This window comes from Brachypodium distachyon, chromosome 3 (genome assembly GCF_000005505.3).
Source record: "Brachypodium distachyon strain Bd21 chromosome 3, Brachypodium_distachyon_v3.0, whole genome shotgun sequence".
Lineage (NCBI taxonomy): Eukaryota > Viridiplantae > Streptophyta > Magnoliopsida > Poales > Poaceae > Brachypodium > Brachypodium distachyon.
The window spans coordinates 51,661,603-51,682,437 of NC_016133.3; the positions used below are offsets into that span (position 1 = coordinate 51,661,603).

Sequence of the window (20,835 nt, forward strand, 5' to 3'; positions counted from 1 at the left end):
TGTTGCTTGCTTCCTTTCTTTCTTTTGCTCCTGCTGCAACTGCCAACACCCTACACCACCTCCACGCTGCATCCCTCCTTCAGTTGCTGGGATGAACAGTGCCTGCTTCGTACCCTGGCCTGAGAGTGTCCCTTCTGTTTCTGACTTTGTTCCCCCTATCTCTCTCTCTCCCTGGATGTGGGCCCAAACATGTCCACCGCAAGCCTGTGTCGCATAGTATAGTAGCAGCTGTAGATTGCAGAATTGCAGACGTCATAGCGGCCATTGCATCATAGTTGGAGTAGTAGTAGGAGCCAGCGAGCCAGCTGCCAGCCAGTCAAGCCGTTCTTTGTTTATGGCATGAAGAAACGGCGCTCGTTTTCTGCAGGAGCTCTGGCTCCAAGTTTGGAGGCAGGCGGTTAGGATCTCGATCGCCTCCCCACCGGGCACGTGGCACCCGTCTCCTTGGCTGCTCGTGTGGACCGTGGTGGTGCGAATTCGGCCGGTCATTTAGCTCCCGGGAAATCCGGGCCTTTGAGTTACCAGGAATTAACACGCCGAGTTAAAACGGGCGGTTTAATTGTGCGCGTAGCGTTTCGACGCGTCTCTCTCGCCCCCCTTCTCCCGGACCTGCCGTACTACGTATCCGGGGAAAAAAGAAAAAAGGGAAGAGAAGAGAAGCCGGTAGGCGCGGAGCCCGAAGCGGATCCCGGGGGCAAAATGGCTGGTGCACACGAGGATCAGGATGACGCGTGGGCCCTTCTCCTGGGGCCAGTCGGATACGGTTGGTCCTCGTGCCATGTACTGTACGGGATATGCTCTCTGGCGCCCGCCAGGATAAAGCGCGGGGTGGGCCCGAGTGGGTGACGTCGCAGGCCCTTTTGGGGCCGTCCGATCGGAGTTGGACGGCTGGCCATCGGTCGTGACTCCAGTGTGGCGCTTTTATATCTCGCGTCCGTGTCAGGCCCATCATAGTCGCTTCTCTCGGATGGCCTTACTGACCGTACTGAGGTACGAATACAAAGGTACAGTACTCCATGATCTCGTAGTACTACTTACTAATTTAATTACAGTACTATACTGCTGCTTTACAGTATTATTGGATTGCACGAAATCACGCATTTGATCACGCGTGAACTTCATGTGAATAATGTTTCTGATGTTTGCTAATCTATGCTGCTGCTGCTGCTGCACTTTATCGGCATTTGGATATTGAAAAAGATATTCGTTCTGCTTATTTGTTCGCGTGTAGGTTTATTAGTACCACTTTAGGCAAAATCTTTCTGATTGCTTGTGTCCGGCCCGAAGAGTTCCTTCTGAGGGGAAGATGCATATATGCCTACACCGCGGTGCACGCCATACGTAGGCACGTAGCTGCTGTCCCACTCCTGCTGCCTCTCAGTGGACGGAAGCTGGGGATTCTTGGTCCGGACCAGTATATGGTCACACTGATCAAAGCGAACCTCATGCTCTCAGAGCTAAGCTAGCTAGTAGCTAGCAACCAACTTAGTACCAACCTTTGCTCTTTTTTCTGAGTCGTCCCCAACAAATATGTAGGTGCCAAGCAAGTTCCACGCATGCATGGATCATGATTCTCCAGCTTGGTTCAGTAAAGTTGGTCACACAAGTCGCATGGATCGATCGGAGGCCGGCCGAGCGACCGATCGATCCAGTGCTGGTTAGCTTGTAGCAGCGGCTAGCATAACCCCAGCATGCGTGCCATCCATCCCAATTCTTTCTAGATCAAAATCCATCCCAACTCCGAAGAAGAAACAAAAAACCTAAATATAGACATTTGTTTAGCTCGTTTAGCATGACTTCTTATCCTAGTGTGACAAATTTGCCGTCGAAAACACGGAGATCAAGGTAAAATTACAGAACTGTTAAAGCATAGATCGACCAATGTTGCATACAAGCATCATGCCGTGAAGGCGACGAGGGGGCCGGGAGGCGCTAGCACTGTACCTCGTCACGCTTGAGGCTGTGTCTCGCCATTGGAGACGTACGGCACGCACGCACGCCTCGCGCGCCTCCCTCTCCCGGACCCGGCATGCTTTTCCCGTCTTAATCCCCTACCTAATGTTACTGCTGGGAGAACAGTATGTCCGAAGAAAAAACACTGGTATATACGGAGCTCGTATTGTTGCTAAACTTCCGATCTGATTGAGCTCAGCTAGCTGTGTTCCAACGGCCACGTGATAGCTACGTTGCAGTTACGACGTGCAGAGCAGATGCGTTGCTGGATCGTTGATGGCTCGGCGAGCTAGGTAATTAAGCACGGGCGGTAGCTACACAGTCTGAGCAAAGCTGAAGAAGGAGGGAAATGACCCGGACCCCAAATTTGGTCCGTGCGCCCGTCCGCAGGCAGTTATGCGTAAATGAAAATTCAGGTCCTCGCTGGCTCGCTGCTCAGCCAGTTAGTTAAGGAGAATTGAATCTGCATTTTATTTTACAGATCTGACATTAATGACGGGGAAGACGGGAGATTTGTGTTCTGGAAAAGCGCATCTCCTCGTGGAGTCGCTCGTTGTGCTAGAAAGTGAAAAGGAACAAGCTTGCAAGACACCGTATTCATTCATTTCATACACACCTCGAACGCATGCAAATTAACCAGCAGCAAGCATGGACGATGCACCCTATAGCTAATTAAGCTGAAGCTATCGTCTGTCTGTTTCTCTTTCGTTAATACGGAGTAATAACGAGTCATAAACCACCCACCATTTGTATGTCTCGTGTTTACTATTATCTCGCCACTATGATAATGCTCACACACATTGCATGCTGCGTGTTATCCAATACATGGAGCGTGCTAGCCAGGGATAGTAAACCGATAGTAAAACATCCATGTGTCATGTTCTGTCCTCTCGGTAGCATGCAGTCGGATGATAGCTTTTTTTTATTTTTTTGCGGAAATGCTCACTTGGTTCAAATAAAGGAAGGCATATGCCAAGCCCAAGCTGGAACAGATGCAGACTGCTAGTACTACTAGCTGCAGGAACACAGCGAAACAAGGCAGAGGCACGAAGCATCTTTGATCAGAGAGTTACGAAGATAGGTGTTGCGCACGCTGCGAACAAAATGGAAGTATTCTGTCCCAAATTAGTCGGGTTTCTTGCTTGTCCTTTAGCCAGCGGTGGCGCATATCTCTTCTGCATCAATTAAGCTAGCTTGCACTGGGGAACTACATAGCCATATAGGACCCCCGGCCGGTGATGATCGAGCCCCGGGCAGTTTTTGTCAGGCTGTTAAGCTGCGTACGCACGTACGTACTAAGCTTGCACTATAAGCAGGGGCGGAGCTGGTATACAAGCTATGGGTTCAGGTGAACACAATGAAATTTGTCAATCCTTCGTTAGATTAGTCTTCAACATGTTTATTAGAAGAAAATTACACTATAAGCAAGAGAGTCGAACTCATTAAAATTCTGTTCTAGCTTCGCCACTGACTATAGGTAGTGCCGCGTCTGTATATACCTGGCATCAGTGTGTGTGTGTGTGTGAATTGCCTGGGACGCGACAAACTAATGCATGTGGCCTAGCCCTAGCCATGATATAGCTTCTGGTCGCATGCTTTGCAGTTTGCAGTTGCACGCCCTTTCTTCCAAAGCTCTCTCTGCTCTCTTTTTGGGCGTTCATACAGAGCAGAGGCAAGCTCAGCTAGCTACGTCACAGCTCGGTGTGGATGTGTGCGAGTTACAGAATTGGAGTACGTGAAAGAGGGGTGTCATTTCGATCGACAGGTCGGCACACGCTCCAAAACTCAAAGGATTTGATTTTTTGTGATGAATCAGAAGGAATTGCTGGTTTTAGAACAAGAGCGTAAAAGCTGCGGCGTGGAAGGCTTTCGAACAGAAGGATGCTTTAACTGGAGATATATACCTTGCTTTGCCTTCGGTACTGGGTCTGGGTGTGCTACAAATGAACAAGCCTACGGCATGGGCAGACCCAGATGTGCCGAAGGGGCTCCTTCATTATTGCTCCTTACGGCTAGACCTAGGCCTCTGGAGCCCGGGTGGTGCTTGTGCGAAAGCGGGAGCCGTATCTGTGGTTTTACCAAGGAGAAAAGCTAATAAGGCGTCGTGGTGCCGATGCGTTGCTGCTGCCTTTGCTCCTCCACGATTTGCATTGCCTCGTCGTGGATGACAGGGATCTCTGGCTCTGTAGCAGTGGTACTAGTACCGTAGCGGTTTAGGAGTACTGGGCCAACCGAGTGCGCGTCCATATCGGCCCAACTATAAACGAAGGCCCAGCGACACGCCCCCTCGCTGCGTTTGTTTTGCTTCCGTCCGCATGGTAAATTGGTAATCGGACAGCAGTTCATCGTTGCCGCCTTGCAAATTTCACCCCTCATGGCGTGTACTGATTTCTCGGGGATGGCGCAATTATGCTCGTTGAGTCGTTGTGGCATCGATCTCGTACGGATTTCAGTTTGCGAAAACACATTGCTAGATTTGCACAGATCGCTAACTACTACCAGATGATGACGGCGACGGTTTTGTCCACGGGCAAGTACAGATGTCTATCCTTTGCTAACTGCTGGCTGAAGACGTTGTTTGGATGATCTTTGTTAGTTCGACTCAACAATACACTCACGAAGCCCCGTCGAAAATATTACTACTCCGTATTTTGGAGTAACAAGTTCTCCCAAGTTCAATTCCACCATAAGTCTCTAACCGCTACTACGTAGAACGCAATGTACTAACATGACTAGCATGTTTCTTTTCTTGGCTGACGTCCACGCCATTTCGACAGAACCGAATGCCTCAGTCATCAGCCTTTGAACTGCCAACTTTGCCGCGATCAAAACCTCATCAACATCAACGGGACTCGCATTTATGAATTAGCCATTGATGGAACCAAGATGATACACGATTAAACTCAACATCATCCATCCATGATAAAAACAAGGCCAAGCAAGGAGGCCATGACAAGATGAAAACCAAAACAAATAAAATGTGACACCTCGTCTATGTCTTTCTGCTCTGCGTTACTATAAAGAACCGCGTGGATAATCCTTTTTTTAGGTAACACTTGGATATTCCTTGTGCGTGCAAAATTAAGGCAAATGGATTTAATTTCCTCGTAATTATAGTAGATCAACTGAAGTATAACATCCATCCAGGAATCAAATAACAGACTCATTTTATATATCTGCAGAGCTTTACAGATGATCCAACGAAAGCAACTTTGAACTAAAAAGGGCAAGGGCACAGGTAATGTAGCTACTTCATGGAATTTGCACCCTTCGATCATGGCTTTGCTCATCACATCACGCAGCAATCTGGTGCTGACTCAAGCATCTCGGGTGATCTGTAATACAGTAGTATATCCCTAGTTAGTTGGTCCTTGGATGCAAATGTATGCAAATACATCTTGTGGTATGATGAACAACATTATGCCATTAGAGAACTAATGTACTATTAGCATCCTCTACAATTAAACGAGATGGCTACTTAAATTATAAGATATATTCTTATGTTAGAAAGTGGAATTAAAGAACTAATGTTTACTGCGCAATGTGAAGTTGACAATTTGATCCCATAATCAAATGATCACCAGCTCAATTTGACATGTGCTGTAGTCTACAGAATTAGCTCATACAACCAATTACCACCAAGGAAAGGCCTACTACCACTTTAGCACAGTTAAAAACTAGTAACAAAATAGTTGGAAAGGAATGGCAAAGAATAACCTCCAATTTGCTCCACACAAAAAAGTAAGTGTACTCACATTCCTGCTAGCAATATCAGCACAATTGATGCCTCTATAACTCTATTATCACAGTTTGAATGAAAAGCAAAAGGATTGTTTCGCAACAGATAGACTTATAGAAGATAAAAAAAGATCATGAATCCATCTATATGAGTAAAATCATACTTTTACTACTCCCAAGATTTGAATAAAATATTCATGACCCTAAGTAATAAAGTTTGATCATTTATTCATCACAAGATATAAGTAACAAGTAAGTTTAATCTAGCAGGTACTGTATTTACGTAAAAAAAAATCAGTAGCTCGATCCCCAAGCGTATGAGTTTCGGTTCAGATGAACTTGCAAATAAAAATAGTAATGACAGTATTATGGTTTAAAGTGGAAACATCTGCAAGACTTACAGTTGTCCCAACTTGCTCAGATCCAGATCCGGAACAATATCTTGAACAAGATCACTGGGGGGCTGACCACATTCTTGCATGTTTTGCATGATCTCAAAAATCTTAGACATGTTTTCAGGCTCATGTTCATAGACATCATTAAGCTTCAGCATGAGCTCAAGCTGATTGCTGTAACGCTCATGTTCTTCTTTGCTTATCTTGCTTTTGTTATCTTCCAACCATTTTGGGTACTTTTCTACAATGTCCTTCATGGGTTCATGAAGAATTTCCTTGGACAGAAGTTGCTTCATCATTTTTTCAACAATAGAGTCCATATCCTGTGGAAGACAAGCAAAGGAAAGCAATTGGTTCATTGTTGTACGAATGAATCATAAGTTAACTGCATTTTAACCTCAAACATCTTGTTCTGGAACTTTCTAACATCAAGCGTTAATTTAGTAGTTTCCTAACACGAAGTTTCTCATATAAATAGTAGAATAACAACCAATTTACATGATTTTCTCCCAAGTAAACTAACAACCTGCCAAAAAGGTGTCACGGTTTACTGGAAAAAGCTAGCTGGTAAGATAACAGGTATATATACTCCCCTCAAGAGTTTTGTCTTAAAGATTCCCAGTAATTAGTCACACATGCCCAAATTTGGCGATTGTGTTGCACAACTGAAGGATTGGAGATCGATAAATTACAACACACCTGAATTGCTATTAAATTTAAGGAGTATGAACCCAGAATTAAACTAACCAATAGATCTTAGCCCTATACGGCTACACCTATGGGTTCAATTGCCCAGTTCCTTATAGCGTGTAGTTAACATATCACTAATGTTCAACAGAAAGTGCCACACCTTTCTGGAGGCAACTACGTTAGCTTTCTCAGGCAAAGACCTAAAAGCTAAGGAATCTCCCTATGGCAGTACACCGTTACATCCTAATTTTAGACCCCCGCAAAGTGTGGATAGGTTCCATGGATTTCAGCATGTATATTTTACCAGCATGGATTGAGCAGCCTGCGTGCAAAAATTCTCTGAAGTCTCCCATACGCACGGTAAAGCAATAATACCTGCGCACCAGCGAACTCCTCGAACTGCTTCACGAAGTCCTCCATCATCCCCTCGTCGTCCAGCCCACCGATCCCCCCGGTGGCCGACTCGAGACCCCGAACCGCCTCCCGGGTCTCGCGTGTTAGCTTCTCGAGCGCCTCCGACGCGTGCGCCCCCCTCGGTGGTTGCTTCGCTGCGCGCCGCCTGGGCGCCCTGGGGTCTGGCAGCGACATCCCCAGCCCCTTCACCGGCCTCGAGGCCCCGGACGACGATGCCGAGGCCTCGCCACTGCTGCAGAAGAGGGGGATACATCGTCACAGATTCAGCCAAAATCCTGGTGAAAATTGTTGACGTTGCGTGGGGAGTGGGACTCGGGGCAGACCTTTTGGGGGCGGCGGCGAGATCGAGGCTGGTGAAGTCGTCGAGGGCGCTGTCCAGGAGCTGGTCGAGGTCGTCGCCGCCGGCAGCGCCGGAGTTGGAGGAGGCCATGGATGGCTGTGCCTCAGGAATCCCCGCCGCGGCGACGAGGGGGCTCCGGATTTGGGGTCAGGGGCGGTCCTTCCAGCGGCAGGCGGGCAGGCGGGATGCGTCTGGGGTTTGGGGGGCAGATAGACACGCGAGGGGGAGACGGGTGAGAGAGGGAAAGGTAATCCTGAAGAACACGGCCGGCAGTGGATTCCTTCTCCGACTAGCAAGGGATAGCCTTCACAGTCACAGCCGTCGGATCGCCATCCAGATACTTTTCTTTTTTCTTTTTGAGAAAGATACTTTTCTTTCCGGGTCATCCATATAGTTCAGTACAACTCTTTGTTTCAATCCGTTCGATTTAGCTCTCCCGAGAGCACGTAATCACTGTACAAAACACTACGGGGTATTATCCCAGTGATAGAGTTCTATTTTAATTACCAGTGTGAGATTAGGAAAGGAGACCAAGAGTTTAGACGAAGAAGCCTGCTGCGGATTAGACATAGGGTATGGAATTGATTTTTGCTCCTTAATTATTTCTTCTTCGACCGAGTAAACAATACGAGCACGAAAAGTTCGGCCAAAAAAAAGAGGTTCCAATTTATTTATCAGCATGAAAACGCAAAAGGAAAAGGGCCATCTTGCTTGCGAATTACAATGGCAAGGACCAACACCGCCACCGGTGCTATTTCTCGGTGGCAAAGAACATGACTAGCCGCACAAGAATATCAATGATAAGAATGAATTAACAGGGAACACCAACATCTTTCGACCTAGCTACGGTTTCCAACGCTGCAAAAATTGTCGCCTCAGAAACTACAGTTCTTTCTTTTTTCAGACCGAGTGCTTCTTCCATCTCACCAATGAATTCAGGAACTCCGTCACCTGCACAGGAAGCAAAGGATTAGGAATCCATTTCTTGAAAGGGAATAACGGGGAAGAACGGACTATACAATACGAGCGTGCTTTACTTCAGATGGGTCTCTGAGCGAGTAGAAGGCTTGGGTTTCCTTGGGCACCTGCGAGACCAGTATCCCGTATCCGCAGTTCCTCTCCCGAAGCACCTTGAAGGCATCCTCGTCAGTTCGATCGTCTCCGATGTAGATAGGGATCACGTTCTCGGAGTCGCTTAGCCCGAGCGACTGAAGCAGAAACTCCACGGCCTTCCCCTTGTCCCAGTCGATCACCGGACGAACCTCTAAAACCTGCAGAAACGACGCGACATCTTCTCATGAGAAATCCATCTCATGAGTGGCCGGCTAATTAATTAACGGAGCTGTCATGGCGTCCTAATTACCATTCGCCCGTTGGTGACTTTGAGACCGGGGAACGCCTCCAGCACTTCGTTTACGAGCCTCGCGACCAGCTCCCAGTCCTGCGAGGAAGATGTCAGGTGATCCATGGAACTGGAACAAGAGAAGGGGCGAGAATCGAGAGCATCGGGTGCTCGAACAGTCGAACTGTTATTACCTTCTCGTCTACGTTGCGGTAATGAACTGACACGCAGAACTTGTTGTTTTCGATGCTTGCGCCTTCGATTCCGCTTGTGACTTCCAATAGGGACTTGGAGACCTGTCGGAAACGCGGGTGTTATGAAGACAGAAGAGGATGTGATCATTCTCAGTGTCCAACTGAATAAGAAGCGCACCTCATCGATCATAGGCAGAAACTCACGTGCGGGTTGGAAGAGATTGGCTTCTTTGGCCTGTAAATAGAGTTTCAGGAACGTGAGTATTCTGCATATCAACACACTCTATGAATGCAGAAAGACAGGGAAAAGGAACTACAGTACAATCTATCATTTCTGAAACAGTAAAACGATGGCCAATAAATGCTCACCTTTTCAGTATTATGTTCATAATTAGCTGAAGACGTCATTATGTCCATCCCATGACTTCCAGCATAGCAGAGTTCCTTCAGTTTTACAAATTCAAGCACCTGCATGAACGGGAAATATATGACTCAAGTCAAATTAATCACACATATACTTGCATATCACCAGGATGCTGATACTAGTGCAGTTATACATGCAAAGAGATAGTAGTAATCAGTACCTTCTTCCGGGACCTTCCACTGACAATTGCGGCGGGGAAGTGCTTGGCAACGTTTCTCACGGCAGCTCTCATCTGAGGAAAAATGTTTTTCGGACCAATCATAAGCAAGTTGTTCACAGGCATAGCCAGGCAATGGCCGGTTCTTATCTAGCAGGTTACTTCTTAGTATTTACCACAGGGGACATGACTGCCTTGTCGGGGTCATCCACGATGGGCGACAGCGTGCCGTCGTAGTCCAAAAACACAGCAATCTTCTTGCCTTGCGCACCAGCTACGATCTGCTTGAAGGAAGCCAGAGCAGAAGGGCATGTCGTTGCCTACAGAAATAAGAAGCGTATTTTTTGTAAGTCTTGTTCAGAAGAGGCTTAGAACTAGTTAGGAGATCACGAAAATCTTACCGTCCAAGCAGTGTAGGCAGGATCTTCCTCGGGCAAATTCTCCTGGCCAAAGACTAAGTTGTGCTTCTTACGTGGCGACGAGGATTTCATCGCTTCCAGTAGCCCGTTGACGAGGACTTCCTCGATCTTGCGCCTGCTGACGTTTAAGCCGGCGCCGGCGGGGCTGGAGTAACTTCCGGGCATGACCGAAAACGGCATCATGTTCGAAGGCAGGACCCCCATCAACGGCTGGCCCATTGCCATCGGATCGGTGATGACCGGTGAGCCGTTGCTCAAATCCATTGGGTCGAATCGAACAAAAGGAGAAGAACTGTGGTCGAGTAGCGAGTGAGGTGAGCGATCTCTCCTTTCAGCTGGAATTGTTTAGCCTACTGTCTTGTCGATGAAGAACCACTTCTTTAGTGTTTTCTTGTCACCGCAGGTGTGGAGGAAGTTCATCAACAGCGAAATACCTGAGAACTGAGCAGAGAAGGTAGAATACTGTTATAGGAAGGGGCTTTTGTCCCATGGGAAAAGACAAGGTGACTTAGGATGCTTTGTACCTTGTCATGTTGAGAGAGAGGACACATCTATCAGAAGATGAGCCATGCAAAGGCAGTTCCGTTGCGCTCCGGTATTCAGGAAATTTCACTGCACAAATCGTGAATAGGGTCTTTTCAGTTACCCGGAAAGCTCAAACAGTGGAATAGTTACTTCGATGACATGGACAACTACAGATGGGTCAAGTGTCAAACCATGTTAAATACGTGTCCTTATCAATCAGGAGTAAAGGAGGAAAACAACATCCAGAAAGCAGAAGGAAAAAGGATGCAAGTAAACTCTGCACGTAGCTGGGTTTTCGACGTTTAACTGTGGTTAGCAGTAAAATATCAGTCGTAAAATATCTGCCAAAATAAAATCAGTATATTTAACAGTTAGGCGAAATGTATTGGCATTTGAGTAAAAAATTATTTTAGCGTCTGCAATGATACGCCGGACTAATCACGGAGGCCATGTGTGCTCGGGGACCCAGGTGTTAATGTCTTGGTGAGTGTTTCTGCTGTTTCTTCTTCTTCTTCCTCTTTCCTTCTTTTTTCCCTTTCTTTTCGAGGACTTCTGAACTTAAGAAACGGCAGGTAAACCTAACGCAATTAACTCGTCACGGTACGAACTGAAAAAATAGCAATTACAAAGCTACAAGCCATGACGGAAGCACAAGAACGTCAGCTTTGATGTTCTAGTAGTAAGCTTGATGGAAGCATGAAAACGTCAAGTTTGTAGGTTCTTGTGCAAGGGTCAACAAGTTCTGTATGGACATTTGACCAGAATAGTAGTTATTTTGGTAGGACCTTGCTTCATTGCTTGCACGTACACGCTGATTAGCAAGTCAACAAATATGCAGGACAACATCAAAATTTGACTATGGGAAAATTAAAGGGATTAAGAAAAGTCATGAAACATATGGCAAGAGAAGTGGATCCAATAATAGTTCCAGTCCTCTATGAAATTGCAAGTGTATGGCCATAAGAAAGTTTGAGGTGAAGTTAGTTCTGGCACTTCATGTGCCTTGCAGCTGCATAAACATGAAATAGCTTCGAAAATGCCTTCAAAAAAGAGCTCCAAGAACAAATACTGGGCCAACTGAACACTGCATGCATGCAAGCAAGTAAAACTTAGAGGACCGGGCTAGGAGAAGAAGAATATGCACACCTTAATGAAAGAGACTTGGATTGAACGAGAGGTGAGAGTCGAACAATACACGCTGGGCTGTGGAGGAAGAGGAGAAATAGAGGAGGAGAATGCCATCGACTGCCGAGAGTATTTATATAGACGGGAAGGGAACTGGAAGAAGAAAGAAAGAGGTCGCTGGCTTAGCAACCGCGCGCACACCATACCAGCGCGCACCTCCACCCACCGGGCCGACGCGTAGCCCACCCCACATAGAGGGCCCCATCGCAGGGTTCCACTGACAGGCGGTCCACGTCAGTCAGTCTGGCCCGCGGCCGCGTCCTTGTCAGCGCGGAGCTGGAGTCGCATCAGCGTCGACGCGTCGGGCCCCCACACACAACCAAACCCGGCCGCCTCGTGGTCCAGTCCAACCCGGCCGCCGCCGCAAGGAAACAACCTTTACAGCCTACTCCTCGCCGCCGACCGCGTTCCCCCGTCGCGGTCGCCGTCGTGATTGCCGCGAAAAGCGCGCTCGCCGTCCGCTCCGCTGCACGTTCTCGGCTCGACCAGGCCTGCAGCAGCAACATGTAGCAATACTCTTTTTTTAATTTTCTACAACTTGTGTTCGCAAACGCCGACCATGTTACCGTCGAACAACCGGGCGAAAATCTTGCTCGAAAGGGAACGACGACGACGACCTGTCTCGCTCCTTGCCTCTGCAGCACAGTTACTAAAGCTGTCGCCGCAAAAGCTAGCGATCTCGTGTGTGTGCTCGTGCGTGCGTCGCGTTGCCGGTTTGGTTTGCTGCCGTGCGCCAGCTTTTGGCTCTTCGGCGACGAGAAGAGCCGCTGCGCGCGGGCAACCGTTCCTTTTTCTTGTTTGGGGGTAACCGTCAAACAACGATAAGACAGGCATGAGACTGACTGACTACGGTGAGAGGTTCGACGTTGTTCACGGACAAAATTCAGCGGTTTGGTTTGGTTTGCCATTGTTTGGTGGCTGGAACAGGGCCAAGAAGATGTGAGATAAACAAATGACGGAGGCCAGTCCTGTGCAAATAAACTAGGCACTGAATTCAACAGCATGACCGCTGGGAATGATCAATGGGGACATAATGGTGCATCCCCCAGAAAAAGCTCACAACTAACAAAAGATACTCCTCAATACGGCGCCGTTCTCCGTACTACCTCCAAGGTAGTAAACCGAAACCCAAATTAAGAAATGCCCCAAGGGCCAACCAGAACGCGCATTATTTCTCAATTCTCAAATGTGCCATGCAATTGCAAGCAAAAGATTTGGCACCACTCTGACTGAAACGTTTCTTTGCCGAGAAACTTCTGCTCCACAATTGCATGTAGACAAGTGCTATATACTCAGAATACAACGACACGGCATGGTCGGTCCCTAGCCTACTTCATGCCGATGTTAACACCAGTCCTTATAAACAAACGTGCAACAAAAACGGTATTGGTATTACGTCAATTTGAACAGGTGTTAACACTGAAACGTCAGTGCTGGCGACCTGATCGATGATGCCTTGGGAGATTGGAGTCACCGATCGAGTCGTATCCACTAGGATCCATGCGTTTACCCCCTGCCTGCTGGATGTTGCTAACGTTTTCGAGTCGCTGTACCACCACCTCAATACGCCGCTAGCCCACTGCCAAAAGGCAAGTGAAGTGTAAGAGCACGAGCAATTCAGAAATGTGCATGTGCAAACATGAGCGCCCGATGTAGCAAAATGTAGACGTACCTGACTATACCCAATCAGGAAAAAAGATCTTTCTTCTCGGTTTGGTCTCCTCCTCGCTGCCGCCGCCTCGGCAGTTGCTACCCAATCTCGTGTTTCCCAAAGATGCCTGCAACGTTAATACACGTATGTGGTCAGTAAATGGTCAATACTACTCAGTAGTAGGATCCTGTGATGCCTGAATTCAGATTCACGCGGCATTCTAGATGTACTGATGCGTTTAAAAACTTGTATAGCTTCGATGAAAAAGACAGGTCACCGATCAAGTACCGAGAAAATTGATCAGGCCAAATACGATAGCAATTCGTATATATACACATAGGTAGTCTAAAAAAACAGAAGTATGACTACTGATGATCTGATTGGCCAGGAGGAAAACCTATAATTTCAAGTACATTTAGTTCAGGACAAGAGCAGCATGTGTGCATCCCTCAGATCCACAGGTTGCTTTGGAATTTGGATGACCATGGAGCTTGGATGGTTAAACAAGTGGAAGCCGACCAGCAAAGATTGTTGATCTTATCGTCTTAATTTCCTTATCACTGTGATTAACAAACCCCACATGCCATGTAATAAAACATACAGATGTGCACAGAGTTCAGGAGTTTCCTCTTGTCACTAAGCAAACGAACAAAAACAGGGCACAGCAACAGCTTCGCACTATACAAGCATCAGCCTGAGAGGCCAGGCCTTTACTAGGGAAGCTTATGATTCCAAAATCAAAGGCTAGCCTGTTCGACAAAATGGTCCAACTTGGCAGATGGGAAGGATATTATTATTTGATGCACTTCTGCAATGAGAGATTACGAAAACTTCCAAGATCTTAACAAGTTTGCAGTGACTAATGTTACAACTTGGAATTTTTGCATAATTAATGGGAAACATGCAGAAATGTCAGGGCAACATGGCAGAAAGATATCATGTGCACTGAAACTGCAGCTATGTTAGGCCAAAAGAGGTAAAAGATGGACCAGATGGAAGACTGCACGAAAACTAACTAGGTAGCATAATTACTTTAGAAGTCCCAAAGTTACAAGATTTGTACGTGCTAATTAAGAAAAAGTGATATTAGAGATAAGAAGTTTTGAGTTTGTCTAATGAATGAAAACAAACACTTTGGACTCCTATACGTTTTATCTGAACTAAGCAAGGTAGGAACATTTTCTTCTATTGGTGATATAGCAAGGAAGACAAATGTGGAGTCGCCATTTCATCAATACAACTTTTCTTGTTTCTTGAGGTGAAAGCAGATTAGAACAATATGGACTTCTGCAAGATCTGTTTAGTCATCTGCAGTGCAAATGCACTGGAAACAACAAGAACCCTAGAGGGCATCATCATTCCTCATAAGTCAAGAGGGTCATTCAAACATAGTGGATCTACCATGCAAACATTTGGATCTAAGGATGCATTCTGGGAGACAATAACCTAACCCAACAGTGTATCCTCACATGGAAGCACTGTAAAGATACTGTTCTTTAGGACCACGATGAGTTTACGATGCTAACCGAGCACATATTATTTATTACTTAGTATAAGACTGCAGGTTGCAGGTCGAGCTATTGATACATTGTACTGGACCACCAGAATACATAATATGAGTTTCTTTACATAGCTAGGAATTCCTGCTGAAGTGCTGATTTGGACCACATAGCTTAGATTTCTGCTCTGACTAGCGTATGTGAAGTGTGAACCCGGTGCTACATGGTGCACCTGGTCCAGTATCTTACAAAAAAGTTAGTCAAGCTAATGCAGATAAATTTCTACCAAACAACAAGAATATAAACTTAAAGTTCAAGCAAAGAATAAAAGTATAATATTGGTCTCGGAAGCTTTGAAGAATCTAAGCATCTGAAATGCATCTTGTAACTAACGATCCACCACCAAGTGTTGATTATACGAACATAAGTCTTGTCTTTGCTCTTTGGTACAGATCTGATGGAAACAATGTTAAATGCTGGATCGCATCAAGTGATTAATTGCCTTTCTAATTGATAACAAATTTACAAAATTTCCAGAGAAGAGTATAGCAAAGTTCATGGCCGATTCTAGTTTCTGCTCCGTCAGACATTTAACTCTATTGTTGTAAAGTTACTGGTGCTATCCATTTAAGTGATAAGTGCATTTCAAATTTCAATATGTTTATGAGTACCATTTGATGAAAAATAATAATAACTGTTGATGTTAGTAGATAGGTGTTTTGCTCTTTTCTTGCCTTCTCGGCGATCTAGCCATTAACACTAGCACAGTGTTTGATTCACCTAGTGTTGTAATCTTTTAACAACCTAGGCAAATTTCACCTTAACAACAACGGATAACTTGATCATTGTTCGTGACAAGTACACACTGACCTGTGATAATCTGATGTAAACTTATGACTATGAGGGCTTGGACTGGAAGAATGCTGAAAGATTCATTTACAAGAAAAAAAATAGCACATGTGTTGTAAAAAACAGTGTGCCAAAGCTTGCTTGGCAATTAAAAATAAATGTCTTGATGAATGCCAAAATCTTAACAGCGACATTGGACTCATTTTGGACAGCATGGTGTGGAAAGTTATTTTTCTCTCAAAATCTTTGAATGAAAATGTAAATTGTACTCCCTCCGATCCTAGATTCTTGTCTCAAATTTGCCCAAATATGGACGTATCTATTCTTAAAAGGTGTCTAGATACATGTAATATTTCGACAACAATTTAGGATCGGAGGGAGTACTTACAAAATGAGACTTTGCAGGAGCCATATTCGACCTATGTAATTAAAGTTCAATAATCATGGTAGCACTGCAATTAAGTCCAACCCAATCACTTTTTTCTTCAATTCAAGTAATAATCAATCCAGTTTGGGCCGAACAGCACGCTAGAAACATTGAACTTCAGACAAGCCACATGTGTTCAGATACAAGTTGATTGAGTTGGGACAAATGAGCCCTTAAATAATTTTGTCCAATAAAGAGTGCATGATTGCAGCAATGCTACTGACTACTGAGACAACTACTCATAGGAGCATCGCAAGATTTATAACTCTTATTCTTTGGATTAAACCTAGCAGCAGTGCTTCCTAAAATATTGTGAGATGGTATCTTCCTGTAGTGCTCATCTAGCTATCATGACAAACATTTAATTTCCATGTTGTCTAGCAGAATAACCAGCAAGGAAATGCATAGAAACAGTAAGCGTGTTCAAAATCGGGTCAGATTACACCCGTGGAAACTGGCCATCAGTGATGGGTTGACTTCAAACCATATATGAGCACCCCTAGAAACTAGCATAAGGAAATTGAACATTAGGAGTCATGCAGTTACACTTTCTCTCAGCAAATTTACTTTTGCCAATGCATAACTAGACCAACTACCCAATAACATGCTGGAAACCAAAAATAAACAGTGTGCGACACATCTCAGTTTTAGACATCAAAGATGCTAATTAACTATGACTAGTATGGTGGCAAAGTACAAGTCAAAATTGCACAAGAAAGCAATGTGATGTAAAAGTTTGTTGATTTTCTGCAGATAAATTGATGGGCTAATTATTATCGATCTAGAATAAACCAGCTCTTTTATAACAAAAAGGGTCCAGACAAGCAATATAGTAACACCCATAACTATGCACAAAATGTTAACACCACAACAATACCAGCATTGTGAGTACTAGCATTGCTAACATAGTGAGAAATATATTTTTAGAAGAAGAACAACAGGAAATTAAACATTTCGAGGTTTTCAAACCTGAAATAAAGTAAATGACAAAAATATTTCAGCTAAACGTCAAATTAAGATGAGCAGCATAATTTATTTCTTAATAGTTGAAAATCCAACTGCCCTACTTATGACAGTTTTATCAATACAGTTCAATTCATCCATAGTTTTCAGGAAACAGTTCGGAAGAAGATTAAGCATCGCAGGCAATGCATCAAAGCAATACCAAGAACAACTTCAATCACAGCCATTACACAGCTTTGAGCGTTTTCCTCGCATTTCTTACCATCTAATCCAAGGTCCGAAAATCTCCGTCAGAAACAAGAATAATCACAGCAAAAGATACAGAAAGGACCTTCTTTTTTCTTGACAAGAACACCTCGTCGTACGTATGAACATTCTCTTGAAACTTTTACATGGAGTTTCATTACTCTCTATTCCTCCAAGAAACCAAGATTTGCACAACCCAAAGAACTCAAGAAAAAGAACAGAACCAGCGAGGCAGGAAGAGGGGCTAACTACCAGGCGAGGCGCGGCAATGGTCGAAGCGGCGGAGCACCTCCGGGTCGTGCATGGAGAGCACAAAGCGCGACAGAGCTTCGAGAAAGAGCGCTGCCTGGTGCCCCCCGGCAGCGGCAACGAGCTCCGAAAGAACGCCTCGACGGAGCCGATTAGCCTCGAGGGCGACGCCCTTGAGTTCCTCCAAGAAGACCTCCAGATCAGCCGCACCGACCACCTCGCCTGAGGTGAAGGCCTCCTGGGCGTGGCGGAGGCGGTCGGAGACGGCAGGGACGGCGGCGCGGATTCGGCGGTCGACGCGGTCGGCGGCGACGAGGAGCCGCGGCGAAGGCGATAGCGACCGGAGAAGGGAGGTGAGGAGGGAGGGGTGGAAGTCGCCGAGCCAGAGGAAGGGGAGCTCCAGGGGTGACCGCCAGTCTCCGGCGCAGATGACCTGGGCGGGGTCTTGGCGGGCGGCCGCGTCGAGTGCGGACCAGTGCGCCTGGAAGTGGGCCTCGACAGCAGCGGCGGACGTGGAGAGTGGGTCGTTCCAGGAGCCGGACGAGGAGGAGAGCGCGCGGCGGAGCAACGGGAGGAGCGGCGAGCGGAGGTTGGCGAGCCAGGTCGCGAAGAAGTCCCGCATCGGCCGCCTGGCGCCCGGAGCCCCTCGGCCCGGTGGAGGGGGCCTCGGCATGCTTGCGGTTGCGGTTGCGGCTGCACGTAGCTGGTTCCCTGGGAGACGGCGGAGGCGGGCGATTGCTTGGTCCTCGCCGGTGGGGTTTGGCCGTTTGGGAGTCAGCCGTCGCCGCTTGGAGGGAAGGGGAAAGGAACGGAGATGGGCTGGTGACACTGCAAAGTGATCTGCGTCGTGGAAGAAAGTTTTGGGCCGGTCCAGTTTCTTCGCGGTGCCGTGGGACGTGCGTGCTCTCGTCTTTTTTTTTCTTGACAGTATTTTCTTTTGCGATGCAATATATACCTTCGTTTCGGTATAAAATGCCTATCCGTATCATTAAGTTCTCGAATTAACCAATGTTACATGAATTTCTATCGCAAGAACTACTCCCTCCGTTCTGATTCAAATTTGTCCAAATATGTACGGAGTATGTAAAAACCGTCTAGATACATGTAATAAAAAGTCACTTAATATGAGACGGGGTGAGTATATCATTAGAATCTTCGAATGTCTATTTTTCAATGGTATAACTTTGCGATATTGTTGTTGCCTGAGCCAGGCCTTGTGGTGTTGTTTTATGTCAGAATATTTATGTATGAGACGCATGGTTTCCTTTAATGAAACCAGAGGGAATGCTCTTTTTCTTCAAAAGATTAATTAATTTTGCGATATACAATTTACATAAAATTGGTCGAATCAGCGATCCAAGATATGCGTAGGCCTTTTTGCCAATCATACCATATCAATCATGCATGTCCTGCATGCGTGCCTCGCCACCTGCGTCGTCGGCCAATTTGCTCGGCGACGTCCTCCCTGGCCCAGGAGCCGCCTCCGGTGACCGTCCGTGCCGCCACTGCATGCTGGCCGACAACCACGGTACATATGCAGTTTTGCTCCGGTGAAAACCTGCAGGACCATCTCGCAGACTCCACGGACATATCACCTTCAGGGATTACGATCTTTGTTCATATTTTTATTTACTCTTTTACCAATCATATCAATATACATGCGAGACAACTTTAGGCCAAGTTCGCTTATGCCCGATCCTCACAAAACCAGGGGATTGACAGGGATTTTAGTTCATTTTCACTCTAATCCCTCCCAATCCCCTCAATCCAAGGGGGAAATCATGAATGAACAAGCCCTTAAGGAATGAGCCGCCAGTATATCCTACTACAAGCTCCGGGACGGAAAACGGAACGAGAACGGGAAAAAACAGCAGCCCAAGCACAACACACGGGACAACCTCAACAATAGCTCGGCCGGCCCAGTCCTCAACAGAATGGCGAGCGAGCCGGCAAGTGCTGCTTCCGGCTCCTCTTCCGTAACGACCCGCCACAGCTCGGCCCGGCGTCCGACGACGACGCCCTCGGCCTCTTCCCGTTATGCGGCTCCGGCACGGCAGCCTCCTCCTCGGCGGCGGCGGCGGCTGCGGCCACGGCTTTCCTGTTGACGCGTAACGCGCATCTCAGCCCCCGTTCGCTCTCCCCGAGATGCTTCACCTGCGTGCGTCGCCGTCGACCCGGCCAGTGGTTGTTCAAATCAAATCAAATCAAATCAAATCAAATCAAATCAAGCCGCGTACGTGACAGGAATGCACACATATGTTTACCTTGCAGAAGAGGGAGCAGCAGTCGTGCCCTGACGAGAGCGGGCGCGCGCACGCGGCGCAGGGGTTCTCCGCGCTGGCCGAGCGCTTCCTCGCCGTGCGCTCGTTCAGGAACACCACCTCGTGGTCGCTCACCGTATGCGACTGCAGCCAAGCAGGCAACGAAGGATATGAACGAATAATAATGATCACACCCGTATTCGGCATTAACGATCGAACGGCCGGCCGGCGTGAGTGTACCTGGATGCCGGTGCAGTCGAACAGCTTCAGGTCGTCGACGCGGACCACGAAGCAGGACGCGTACTTCCAAATCTTTTATTTTCCCCATCAGATCAAATCAAACCAACACAAAGATCGATCCTTGATCAGACGCTCACAACACTGGGGGATTATTAAGATCGATGACACGGTAGGTAGGTACCTGGAGGACGTTGTGGGAGGGGTCGTGGGGGAGGCAGTGGCGGCAGAGCGCGGCGGCGCAGTCGGCGCAGAAGTGGTTCTTCTCGTTCTTGCGCTCCGCCGGGTGCACGCCGCACGCCTCGAAGAACTCCTCCGACAGCAGGCCACGGAGCCACTGCGCGGCGCCGCGCACGGCGGCCATGGCGCGCCGGCCGGCGCGAGATCGGCGTTGTACAGGCGAGGCGATCAGTGGATGAATGACGTCGCGGCCGGCCGGTTTGGACGGATTGGGGGATTGAAAGGCTCGATTCAAAGAGCGAAAAGCGCGGGGGCTTCGGGCCTTCTTCTATCTCTCTGCATTGCATGGGGTTAGGCTGCGGTGATCTACTGATGAGACTGAATCACTGAATCACTGATGAGACTGTTCGGGTCCAGATTGCCCAAGCAGTGAACCGCGCCGCGCAGACGGGGCCCATCCAAAACCGGTGCGGGGAGTGATACACCCACAGCCTGGC

General features: G+C 47.2%; 3 protein-coding genes and 1 long non-coding RNA gene across 7 annotated transcripts; all 4 read right to left on the reverse strand.

Moving 5' to 3' along the window:
• Nucleotides 1-5,034: 5,034 nt before the first annotated feature.
• On the reverse strand, nucleotides 5,035-7,783 carry LOC100825925 (peroxisome biogenesis protein 19-1). 2 transcript variants are annotated; one of them, XM_003569986.4, is made up of 4 exons: nucleotides 7,514-7,782; nucleotides 7,152-7,422; nucleotides 6,093-6,409; nucleotides 5,035-5,288 (listed from the first exon to the last, which is right to left on the reverse strand). In XM_003569986.4, the coding sequence occupies exons 1-4, from the start codon at nucleotides 7,618-7,620 to the stop codon at nucleotides 5,243-5,245; spliced, it is 741 nt and encodes a 246-aa protein (XP_003570034.1). In that variant the 5' UTR covers nucleotides 7,621-7,782; the 3' UTR covers nucleotides 5,035-5,242. The 2 variants fall into 2 exon arrangements, with proteins under 2 accessions (XP_003570034.1, XP_010235796.1); XM_010237494.3 differs by having other exon boundaries at nucleotides 5,054-5,288; nucleotides 7,152-7,419; nucleotides 7,514-7,783.
• A 388-nt stretch (nucleotides 7,784-8,171) lies between these two features.
• On the reverse strand, nucleotides 8,172-11,894 carry LOC100826238 (probable trehalose-phosphate phosphatase 1). 2 transcript variants are annotated; one of them, XM_024461630.1, is made up of 12 exons: nucleotides 11,738-11,839; nucleotides 10,783-11,169; nucleotides 10,591-10,678; nucleotides 10,049-10,507; nucleotides 9,824-9,967; nucleotides 9,651-9,722; nucleotides 9,436-9,534; nucleotides 9,245-9,301; nucleotides 9,067-9,168; nucleotides 8,894-8,971; nucleotides 8,568-8,801; nucleotides 8,172-8,481 (listed from the first exon to the last, which is right to left on the reverse strand). In XM_024461630.1, the coding sequence occupies exons 4-12, from the start codon at nucleotides 10,328-10,330 to the stop codon at nucleotides 8,431-8,433; spliced, it is 1,119 nt and encodes a 372-aa protein (XP_024317398.1). In that variant the 5' UTR covers nucleotides 10,331-10,507; nucleotides 10,591-10,678; nucleotides 10,783-11,169; nucleotides 11,738-11,839; the 3' UTR covers nucleotides 8,172-8,430. The 2 variants fall into 2 exon arrangements, with proteins under 2 accessions (XP_024317398.1, XP_003570035.1); XM_003569987.4 differs by lacking the exon at nucleotides 10,783-11,169 and having other exon boundaries at nucleotides 11,738-11,894.
• A 1,041-nt stretch (nucleotides 11,895-12,935) lies between these two features.
• Nucleotides 12,936-18,614, reverse strand: LOC100826863 (protein INAPERTURATE POLLEN1). Of its 2 annotated transcripts, XR_002964565.1 has the most exons (3): nucleotides 17,664-18,614; nucleotides 13,449-13,554; nucleotides 12,936-13,355 (listed from the first exon to the last, which is right to left on the reverse strand). XR_002964565.1 is itself a non-coding variant. In XM_024460675.1 (1 exon), exon 1 carries the CDS (start codon nucleotides 18,331-18,333, stop codon nucleotides 17,656-17,658), a length of 678 nt encoding a protein of 225 aa, XP_024316443.1. In that variant the 5' UTR covers nucleotides 18,334-18,611; the 3' UTR covers nucleotides 17,456-17,655. The 2 variants fall into 2 exon arrangements, 1 of the variants encoding a protein (XP_024316443.1); XM_024460675.1 differs by lacking the exons at nucleotides 12,936-13,355; nucleotides 13,449-13,554 and having other exon boundaries at nucleotides 17,456-18,611.
• A 658-nt stretch (nucleotides 18,615-19,272) lies between these two features.
• LOC100837397 lies at nucleotides 19,273-20,037 on the reverse strand. The gene is made up of 2 exons (XR_002965577.1): nucleotides 19,925-20,037; nucleotides 19,273-19,814 (listed from the first exon to the last, which is right to left on the reverse strand). It is a non-coding gene; the product is annotated as an uncharacterized LOC100837397 (long non-coding RNA).
• Between the last annotated feature and the right edge of the window lie 798 nt (nucleotides 20,038-20,835).

Bases quoted from the DNA above. Each gene is read 5' to 3' on its own strand.
- LOC100825925 (XM_003569986.4), bottom strand. From the start codon at position 7,620: ATGGCCTCCTCCAACTCCGGCGCTGCCGGCGGCGACGACCTCGACCAG. The intron at 7,423-7,513 runs GTCTGCCCCGAG...CCTCTTCTGCAG, and splicing joins CTCGCCGCCGCCCCCAAAAG to CAGTGGCGAGGCCTCGGCAT. The intron at 6,410-7,151 runs GTATTATTGCTT...TGTCTTCCACAG, and splicing joins AGGAGTTCGCTGGTGCGCAG to GATATGGACTCTATTGTTGA.
- LOC100826238 (XM_003569987.4), bottom strand. From the start codon at position 10,330: ATGGATTTGAGCAACGGCTCACCGGTCATCACCGATCCGATGGCAATG. The intron at 9,535-9,650 runs GTACTGATTACT...CCGTTCATGCAG, and splicing joins GTGGAAGGTCCCGGAAGAAG to GTGCTTGAATTTGTAAAACT. The intron at 8,482-8,567 runs GTAAAGCACGCT...CTTCCTGTGCAG, and splicing joins CGCTCAGAGACCCATCTGAA to GTGACGGAGTTCCTGAATTC.
- LOC100826863 (XM_024460675.1), bottom strand. From the start codon at position 18,333: ATGCCGAGGCCCCCTCCACCGGGCCGAGGGGCTCCGGGCGCCAGGCGG.